This window comes from Belonocnema kinseyi, chromosome 7 (genome assembly GCF_010883055.1).
Source record: "Belonocnema kinseyi isolate 2016_QV_RU_SX_M_011 chromosome 7, B_treatae_v1, whole genome shotgun sequence".
Lineage (NCBI taxonomy): Eukaryota > Metazoa > Arthropoda > Insecta > Hymenoptera > Cynipidae > Belonocnema > Belonocnema kinseyi.
Window position 1 is genome coordinate 122755120 of NC_046663.1, and position 11400 is coordinate 122766519.

General features: G+C 30.0%; 1 protein-coding gene across 1 annotated transcript; it reads left to right on the top strand.

Annotated features, from left to right (window-relative positions):
* The first annotated feature begins 288 nt into the window (after positions 1–288).
* On the top strand, positions 289–7268 carry LOC117176667. Its single transcript, XM_033366920.1, has 3 exons — positions 289–403; positions 6637–6862; positions 6946–7268. Exons 1-3 carry the CDS (start codon positions 401–403, stop codon positions 7266–7268), a joined length of 552 nt encoding a protein of 183 aa, XP_033222811.1. The 5' UTR covers positions 289–400.
* The last annotated feature ends 4132 nt before the right edge of the window (positions 7269–11400 follow it).

The window sequence follows — 11400 nt, forward strand, 5'->3', positions numbered from 1 at the left end:
GGGCCGCAACAGCCTAAAGTGGACGTATTTTTACGCGTTATCAATAGAGAATTGAAGGTCTTAGAAAGCGAAGGGATTAACTGAACAGATAAAGAGGGAAAAGTCACATTAAGTAAAATAGTACCAGTATGCTGCTGTATGGATTCCGTCGCGAGACCTAAAATTATGGAATGTATGAAGTTCAATGGAGAATACGACTGTACGTGATGCTACAATCCAGGGAAAGTTATTAATAGAGCTAGAAAGTTCCCTTACTCAGTGGACGAGAACGATGAAAGATTTGAGCCTCTAGAAGTAGCAGTAGACGAGCGTAACGAATACGTGTATAGGAAAAGAACAACCAATGAAGTTCTGTCGCAAATGATGACTGCTGTTAGGAATAACGTGGAAGTGGTCCAGGATGGTGATGTAGTCCCTTTTAAAGGCTTTAAAGGCATATCACGCTTTCAGCTTCGCCTTAAATTGAAGAAAAAAATAGTTTTTGTTTTAGTTACAGTTTTATGAAAATTAGCATATAAATGAGATTTTTTAATATTCGGCTACTATTACCCAAGGGCAAAAATTGTATCCTTAACATAAAAATTGATGTGTACTCTGAGAAGTTAGCTGTAGGAGATAAGTTATTCGCGAGCTGATTGTCTCTCGAGTAAACTGATCTGTAGTTGTATGTTAGCCGCGAAATTTGAATTCGAAATTTTAAAGTTTTGAAATATGTTTTACAAAATATTACTTGCTCATATGAAAAAATGCAATTTTTAACAACGTTGTTGAAAGTTTATTTGCTTTTCACTAAGCAAAATATTATTCATCATATGCGTTATTAATTAAATACGATATTCAAGATGGTCGCTTTTTGGTGCAATAGACTCTGTACTATAAATATATACATAATGATGCGTCATCTTTAGGATGAATAAAGATCGACTGTACAGGATTTCGAAGACAAATTTTCTTCACAAAAATGCAATTTTCAAACAAAAAATATGACTGTTCAACAAAAAATTAATTTTCCACGAAAATGATGCATTTTTACAAAAAAAATGAAATTTAAAACTAAAAAATAATTTTAAAAAAACGCGAATTTTAACTACAAAATATCAATCTTAAAAAATGGGAAAGTTCCAATATCTGTTAAACTTTAACCCAACTTGTTGAATTTTCAATTAAAAAAGATTAATTTATAACAAGATATTTAAACTTTTAACCAACGAAATAACTTTTCAACTTAAAATCTAAATATTTAAGAAAAAAAGTAATTTCTTAACAAAGCGATTCAACCAAATGTTTTAAACAAATTAGTTGAATTATCAATCAAAGAAGAACGATTTTTAACCGAACAGTTGCACTTACATACCAAAAATGAAATTTCTTATATAACAGATGAAGTTTTAAATCAAAAAGATAAATTTTCAAAAAAATACTCAAATTTTCTATTTAAAAAGATTTTAGTCAAGTTTTCACGATCAAGCTATGAATTTTTTAACAAGAAATAATTCACTACAAAAAAAATTGAATTTTCAATACAAAAAGACGAATATGTAACCAAAAAGCATGACTTTTTAACAAAATTGTGCAATTCTCTAGCAAATAGTGGCATATTTATCAAAAAATATTAAATTTATCTTAAAGCCGAAGAGTTTTTTATTGCAAAAAAAGTTGAGTTTCCATCCAAAAAATATTTCAGTTAACTCAGTAACATCAAAAATTGAATTTTTGTAACAAAAAAATAAGTTTCTACGAAAAAAATTGATTTTTTAATCCAAAAAACGAATTTTTTTAACCAAAAAGGATGAATTTTTCACAAAATAGTGCAATTCTCTGCCAAATAGTTGCATTTATGTCCAGAAAATATCGATTTTCTACTTAAACAGATGAATTTATAATAAAAAAACAAATTCTTTTTATAAGTGGAACTTTCATCCATAAAATATTTTAGTTCATTTTTCAACACCAAAATATAAATTTTAAACAAAAAGTAAATTTTCTACGTAATAGTTAAGTTTCCAAGAAAGTAGTATAATAGCTCAATTTATAACCAAACATTTGCATTTTTATCAAAACAAGATTTAATTTCTGTTAAGGCAAGTAAACTAATTAAAATAAATTCTGAAATTGTCATAAATTCTTAGAGAATTTATTTCTCGGTTATATTCTCGGTAATATTCTCATTCTCGTTACCGTTCTCAAAGTAATATAACCGTCTCAGAACCCTAACTTTCAGGCCACGCGAAATTGTATGTTTGGTATGCTTATTAATTTCATAAATATGAATAAGATCAATGTTTCATGTATAAAATATCATTTTTTGCACTCGAAACTGCTAAAAGCTTGCTTCAATGACACTATGTTGCATCTCCACTAGCGTACTGATTATTGGAAAAGAAATTTTCTATTTATTTTTCTATTTTATACAGCTATATTTAATCAGGACACTTGAGTCTGGGACACCCTGTATAGCAAAATTATAATACATTTATATTAAATTTATAATAGTTATAATATGCATAATGCTATATATTATATTCATAATATTCCAGAAAATGAGATTTTAATATAAATGAATTTTTAATTTATTTTTATTATTGATTTATTACGTTAATGATAATTAACCATAACGTAATAATTAATTGAAATAATAGACAATGACAATGGGACTTCAAATGTTTACATTTTTCACTTTTTAGTGAAATAAATATTACGACGTAATTCATTGTTGAAAAAATTAGAACAATTTAATATGAAGTTACAGCAAAAGTTGCACACCCGGTGTATGTACGATATATCCGGAAACTCATTTTTTAATTTTTCTGTGTGTACAAAACATGTTTTTCTATTTTTCATTTACTGCTAAACCTATATATTTGGCTTTTATATAATACAAAGTAATTATATTACTTATTTATTAAGTATTTTTTATCAAAATAAACGATTTGTCTAGAAACTAGTCCATCCAAACGTTACATCCTACTCTAGCCCCTGGGCAGTCAGCCTGTAACGCGTCAGTGTCGACTGAAGGCGGACTAGACAGAAACAGTACAGCAGCATGACATTTTTCGACAAGGGTTACATTATTATAGGAAAAAACATTTCTGTGGCGAAATGTTGTCACAGGCTTCTACTGCCCAATATGTCGAAGGCATTTTTGGTTAGAGTTGGTTTTTATTTGATCATTTTGCACGGGCCTGTCCCGGTATATATCAACAGTCACGGACGCATTTTTATCATGCAATCAAGTGATCTGATGTGAGCAGTCTGCCCAGACATATTGAACAAAGCCCTGTTTTTACCCCATCATTGACGGACTGGGTTGCAGTCAAGTACACGATGGGGATACCTACAGCTTAAGGTGGGTTCCGAACCACCAGAACCTCGGTAAAGGTACATTGAAAAATTTCTAGAGGTAACGGCTCAGGGATCGAACCCCGGACCTCTGAGCCATTTCCCTTTCAAGCTAGGCGTGACTCACTCGGTGGGGAAAGGAGTCATGTGAGGAAAGGATAGAAAGTTTTTAGATTGATCCAGAATTCTCGTGTTATTTATGTAAATAACACGTTCGTTCCGCAACACTACTCCGACCCCTGTTGCTGATAAATCTCTCTAGCAATCATCCAAAATGAAGATCCTCACAAAGTCGTTATGTAAGGTTCCCCATTCACTCTACTGACACTCTTTTTATTAATTATTTGCCGCCATACCTTTCTGTCCTGGCATATTTCTCTAGCTTCCTTTACGTCCATGAATTTTTTCACTTAGGCTCTCGTAATTCGGTGGCTTTTTATGTCTCTTCTAACTAATGTCTCATTCACACATTCTAACCATTATTTCCCCGGTCTGCCTCTGGACACACCGCCATTTACTTTACCTTGATACTCTTGTCTCGTTGATCGTTCATTTGGCATTCTCTCAACATGCCCGAACCATCTTAATCGATTTCTTTCCCATGTGTATATTAGCGTCTCTTCTACATCACATTCTTTGACAATTATATCGTTACTCACTTTGCCCTTCAGAGTTTTCCCGCATATCATGCGCAAGAATCTCATGTCAATTGCATTAACTTTACTCTTGTATTTTTCTTGATAGTCCATGTCTCGCTACCGTATAGTACAGGCGGTACAAATATAAAATCATTTATTGTCATTTTAGCTTTATTTAATATATTTTTACTCCTGATAAGGGGCCCTGCTCTACCAATAACCTTCTTACCTTCGTTTATGCGTTTATTTAATTCCTCATCTAGCTTCCCGTCCCTAGTAATGAAAATACCAAGGTATACGAACTTATCAACTTCTTCAATTCTCTCATCATTCAATAAAATATTTCTTAGTGTTTTCTCACTCTTTCCTTCCAACACTATAATTTTTGTTTTATTTGCGTTAATTTTGAGGCCCATGCTCTTTATGCTTGTATTTAGTATATTCAATATTCTTTGAAGGTCTTCGATTGACTCTGCCATAACAACCTTATCATCTGTGGATTAGTCCTACCAGGAATACCACTTGAATAAAAGCGCTAAATACTCTATCTCATAGGTGGTGTAGAAACGAGTATCGCGCATCATTCTCCATAAAATATTATATAAAATATAATATAAATTTGTTTTAAAAATTATTTATTTATCGATTAGAATGGCTTAACTATTTATTTTCAGAAAAGACTAAGCGTACCGAACAGAAAATGCAGTAAAAATGGCAATAAATGGCAAAAATGGCGATATAAAAAACTCATTTTACGATTTTTTTCAGTTAACGGTGTTTTATTAAATCACGGCAGTATAAATACAAATATCATGAAAACAATTAATTTTCAGTTTTTTCCGTTTCTTTTTAAGGAAAAAATTCTAAGTTCCATCCTCATGCTACATTGTGAATGCTCAGTAAACATTAAATTTCATGTAATTTTGAATTGTTATAAAATAGTGTGAATCGCCTAAAAAGGAAAACTGTACACAAAGTTTGAAAAAAATTGTTATTAAAAAAGTTGTCGTAGTACGGGATGCCAGCGGTTTGCCAGTATAGATCCAGTACTGGTGTGTAGTACTGCGCCAGAACCGCACGCCAGTATTGCGGACCGTTTTCAGTCGGTACTGGCCTAGAACTGGCCCAGCGCAGATGCGTAGTATCGGGACTCCGGCAATCTGTACTGAGCCGCTACTGCACCAGTGGTGTACTTTGAGATGGATTAAGAATACATTTATTCACAGAATTAATTCTTTATTTAGTAAAAAAAATGATTTAAAAAAGGCACATGCGATGTATGTTGAACATATACTTATTTAAATAATTATGTATTTTGAAATGATTGTTCAGTATTTATTTTCAATATAATTTAAGCGCCCCTAATAGAAGTTGAATTAACGAAAGTCAAAGAATGCACAGAGAATAGTTGTGTGTTAAATTTTACATAACTTAGTTCGGCAAACAGAGGATATTACGGCATTTTATTAAAATTTCACTTTTAATCATGTAAAATAAAATAAAGGGTAATATTTGATATGAAAATAGTAAGAAATAATGGAACTAGATAATAAAGATTAACTCACAGTTGGGGGAAATGAGATTTCAATTACCTACACTGTTACACTGTTAAGAATTGTATTAAATTTAATATACCCATGTGTATTAAAATTTATATATGAAGCATATGAAATCGTCGTTAAAGACGACTATATTAAATTTCATATACATTCATGTTAATCACTTACAAGAAAAATAAGATAATTACATTTTTCACAAATCCACAAAAGTTTAGCAGTAATTTTAGATTGTAAATAATAAAACATGATAACTTCTTCTTGTTAATCAGAAATAAAATTGGATTTCAAGTCGAAATGTTTAACTAAGCAAATAAATAACAGACCTAACCTACAACTAATTGTCTTCGCCTTAAATTTTGACCATTCAGAGCGAAATTAGAAAAAAGTTTTACCCCTACGAGGTTTAATATACATGTGTGTGAAGCAAATATGCACTAGAGCTACTGAAATGTAACATACATTGGTTCAGTGAATTTAGCATACATGTGTATTACATTTAATATACAGGTCAGTATAGCAATGTGCGTGAAAACTCAACGTGCTTTAATTTCTTTAAATCTTGTCAAATATTCTCAATTAAATATATAATCTAGAATTTTTCGACTAAATTATTATTTATGAAAGTGCAATGTACGGGTAAAACTTTTTCCTAATTTCGCGCGCGCGTGTGTGTGTGTGAAGGGAAAATACAGTCGAACTTCGATAACTCGAATTTATGATAATTCGAAGTTTTTTCTCATTCCCGGACGTGATGATGTCTAGAAATAATTATCCGATAACTCGAAGTTTTTCTTGCTTCCCTTGGTGGTTCGAGTTATCGAAGTTCGACTGTATTTGGAAAATATAATAATTTAAATAACCTGGTTCAAAATAAAAAATGAAATTTTCGTTATTTTTTGTGAATTAAAGTCATCTCTTAAATGATTATACGCAGTTACATTAAAGAATTTTGAACATTTTTTACGCATTAGTTTGAGCCATCCTGCTGCGGAACGGATTATATGAAATAAAAAAAAAAGAACAATATTTTCTCAGTATATTCCTATGCTACACACATTTCATTTTCAAAAAAAATTATTCATAAAGTCTATTTTGTACAGGTGGAACTAGCAAGTGGATTGTTCGTAAACAAATTCGGCCTGGAGGCTATCAGATGCAATAAAAAGATGAATCCATCCAAAGTAGTCAGAAATCTAATTACGCTCATTTTTACGCGGGATGAGATTTTAAACCAGAGTATTACTGGGAAGGAGTGCAACAATAAAAAAGGCAACAGAAAGGCAGCCACTCAACGATTAGATGAATGGAAAATAAATGTCGTGAAAGGTATGTAATTTTGTTATCAACGCGGAAATGTTCAACAATAAAAAAAGTTAGAAGTAGTTATTAGTTTTAAAAATATTTTTCAGATGAATTGAGGAGGATATTATGTCAACATAAATATTCCGCTGACCATGTCGTCAAGGAGGTTCTAAATGTGAAGAAATATATCAGGTCAAAGCTTTCAACAAAGAAGCAAGCGATTAAAAAAACACAAGCAGATGACAACTCGACCGAAAATTCTGTCGTGACTTCAGGCCGGAATAAAACTTTTTCTTATTCTGAAGCACCGGAAACTGTAACACCCGAAACTGAATGTTCAATATCTGAAACTGCTTCGGAAAATTCGTTTCACCTTCTCGTTTCCGAAGGTGACAACGAAAGCTTTGAAGATGAAATTCAGTTTCAGTGAACCTGTGAAAGTGCAGCAGAATTGGAAAATTTTACTTAATCTGAAGAACGCGAAACATCTTCTGAGGGGACAGAAAGTTTGTTCATTTAAAAAAAAGGAAACTTATGAGTTATTTAACGTGAATTTGCTTTTCTTGCTTCTTGCTTCTCCGTCCAAAATAGTATAATATATTCATGTTTATTTTATTTTTAATGAAACTTGGTGCAATTATATTTTAAGATAAAATATATTGAAAGCTTTAATGATTAACATTTTTTTTAATCTTACAAGACCTAATATTGAAGTTTGGGGTGGGATTGTTTGCGACTGTCAATATTTCTGCAAGGAATGATTGGATTTTGATGGAAGTTGGTGGTATTAGAGGCGGATTTAATATTTTAGTAGGAAAGACTAAAAAAAAGTTGAGAATTTTGCCGCAAAAAAAAAAAGAATACAAAATTTTGAATTAATTTCACCATTGAATACCTCCTCATTTATCACTTTTTTTGGGTTAAATTAGGATATAAAGATATTTCCTAAAATATCGTAATTTTAGTGGAAACGAGAGAAGCTACAAAACTGTGTTTCTAACTATTTGTAAAGAAATTTCTGTCGCAGAATATGCTTTGAATGTAATGGGCAAGGGTGTTTGAAATAAAGAAAATGTTTACTTGTAGTGATAATCATTATAAACAAATTCGATTAACCAAAAACTGCATGCTATGTGTTGTTCATTTGCAAAGGATATTTCTGAATTAAAATTACCAGAATTTATAAACAAAGTCATATTTGATTATAAAAATATGTCTTCCGATGTTATTGGTGAACTTTATAAACAAATTATGTTAAAAAATGTACATTGTGGACATTTGCAGCAAAAAGATATAATTATTTTTTATAATTTTTCCTAATTATGTTGCCAATTGAAACTAGTAATAATACAATTTATATTATATATTATTTGTACATTTTAGAACTAGCTCAAATTATTACTTATTCTTAGATAAGCTATTCGAGTATTCACGTTATAAATACTGCCTGTTAAATACCATCGTCGACTCATCGACTAGTCGAGACTCGTCGATATCCTCTCCTTATTTGTTTAATTATATCCTAAGCCATTGCAAACTCGCTTCTAAATGCTAGCTGTCTTCTGAAATTTTACTAAAAGATATTATTTTAAAAGTAGAAGCTTGTTTTTGATATTTTCTTACTGCTTTGCTATTTTAATTCTTCGAATATATTTTCGTATATTTCAATCTCTTATTTTAAGTTAAACTTTGATACACGAGAGTGAATCGGCCCTCGGTGGTAACTATAAGGGTGTGCAATGACTATTCATTTATATAATCTGTTTATCAATTTAACAAATAGTCTCGCATGAAATATATATTTATAACACTAAGATTTTCTACCAGGTTTTTAGGTTTAGACTCACCCGTGTGATAAACATAGATAAACATATGGACTGTCCGGGCGATTAAACTAGTATATTTTTCATTGAACGCGAGTGAATACCCACACCATAAGTTTCTTTTCCTAATTTGTTGATAAAATTAACATATTTTTATGATCAAGTACCACATTTTTAATAAGAAGCCAATAATTTGAATTCCAAAAGATCCTTTGACAATGAAGTACCTAATATACATTTTGCAGTTAATTTAAAATATGAAAAAAAAGTTTCTGTACACGAAAAAAATTAGTTTTCGCCAATTTTAAACATACTCCGGGTGTAATAAATCATTTATGTTCGGTTCATAAAGTTTATATATTACGATTTCAATCATGTTCAATAATTATTTGTTATTAACTTAAATACATAATGTAGTTTACCAAACATTTAATTATTATTTTAGCAATTATGCGATTATTAATTTCAAAGATATATTTATATAAGTTATATAGAATGAAAAATGTACAGAGTTGTAAGTTAAGGGTTATGTAATAGAATAAGTAGATTAAGCCGAAAAAGTAGAATAATAAATATTAAGAATGTACACCAGGGAGGCTCAAAAAGACTATTTTTAGAGAGCAACGATGCCCTTTGTTTAATTTCAAATTATTTCAACTTTCTATTGGTATATTCATCAACATTGTTTGAATAATTTTTAATTATCTAAACAAAGTCCATTTGTTTAAAAAAGGTTTTTTCTTTACTAAAAATTCGTCTTAATGCCAGTTTATTCTTGGCAGTAACATAAATAAATATATTAAAATATTTTTGCAATAAAGTGTTATTTATATTTAATAACCTTTAATTTGTTTAAACAAGAATTTTTCCCAAACAGTTGTCAATTTTTCTGGCAAATTTAAATAAATTTAAATCAATTTTGTAGACAAGTGCAATTCATGTAAATAATTATAAATTAATTAAACAATGTTATTAGATATTCCACTAGACCAACAGAAAACATTTTTAGGAAAAAAGAACTATCTAAAATTAATTGTGCAAACAAATTCTATTTGTTCAAATAATGCGAAACGAATGAGCCAATCTTGATAAATATTCCACTAGACCACTATAAATCATATTAAGTAAAAAAAGGAGAGTACAGTGCTCAAAAGGTAGATTTTATGAAAAATTTTGTGGGGATGTATTCGGGGTTTCAACCCCATATGTATGATACATGATACGTTGCCCTCTAGTAAGAAAAAAAATGTGCCATGCATTTTTGGACCACCCTAATGTATACACTACGTAAATCAATCTCAAAATTTGCCTATCTTTAAAATAATTCGTAAAATAAGCAAAAGTATATCTGTTATGAATATCTAAGAGTCTTAAAGGAGGCTCCTGTGCGTAATTGAGACCAAAGTAATTCAGGTTCCAAATGTTTATTTAACTGTAGTAATTTATGGTTTCAATTCTGAATGAATAGGTTTTTAAACAAATTAGTTTTGAAATAATACAGCTATTATTGTTGTAAATAATGATTTTAAATTTTAATAAACACTACCCAAACAGAATTGAAGATAATCTGTAAAAGAATAAAATGAGATCTTTATTATTAGGATTAAATGAGAAGTGTAACTTTTACATGGAAGGAGAAAGCAAAAATAAAAAATCTAGGTAACTACTGTTAAATAAATTATTTTGACCTATACATATTTTTTCATAAGTATGCTTAAAAGCATCCGTCAAGATGTGCAGAAATTAATGAGATATCTATTTTTGTTGACTCTCGAAATCATTTTACTTATTGGCGATATTTGAGAATGATTTACGCAGTAAAAATCCATAAATAGGATAAAAAGTCGAATTTAAAAAGAAGTATATGTTTATAGCACTTCATCGATTGTAAACAATGTCAATAAAATAATTTTTATAATACTAATTTTGTCTTCATTTTTATTCCGTACGTGAAAAATGTTTTTAGAACGGGCACTATGCTTAAAACAAATTTTAAGAGCAATGTTTTTGGGGTGGTTAGTATTTATTTGTATACACGTTCAGTCATAAATTATTGTTAAAGGATGCAAAAGACATATGCGTTTATTTGGGATTAGAGAGATTACAGGCTTGGCACCTTCAACAAGTGTCATAAGCCGACCCTTAAAAGGACTCAAATCTCTCAAACTATCTCCGAAACTATTTTGTTTCAAATCGACTTTTCTTATAGAGTCAAATGGGCTAGACTATTTCGCTAAAGAAAACTCAAAGATTTCTTTCGGTAGGGTTTCTATTTTTATTGAAAACAATTTTTTTTATAGAATTTGAATCTTCTTGTGAAGAACTTGTGTTTCTACACTGTTTTCTATAACGTATGCATACATACGTTATAATGATGAACTTGAAATGTAATGTTCAGAAATTGTATATACATTTTTGTATTAGGACACAGGTTCAAGATATCCATATTATTTTTGTAAATTGTAACAGAACTAATGAAATTAATACAATATTTGTATGAATTTTATTTGATTTTATTATGTATGTATAATGGATATTTATTTTATTTCATTAATTTTTTCTAAGAAGAGTAATAAGTGTACCAAACTATTAATATGAATTAATTCTTATTAAGTACTCGAATATGAGATATTCTCGTAATATGAGACAGCGGGGTACCAGCTAAAATAAGAGACCCACTCTGTTGGTTCTATCACTAACTTGTAGCCCTTGAAGAAAGAGTAATTTCGTGGTATAGTT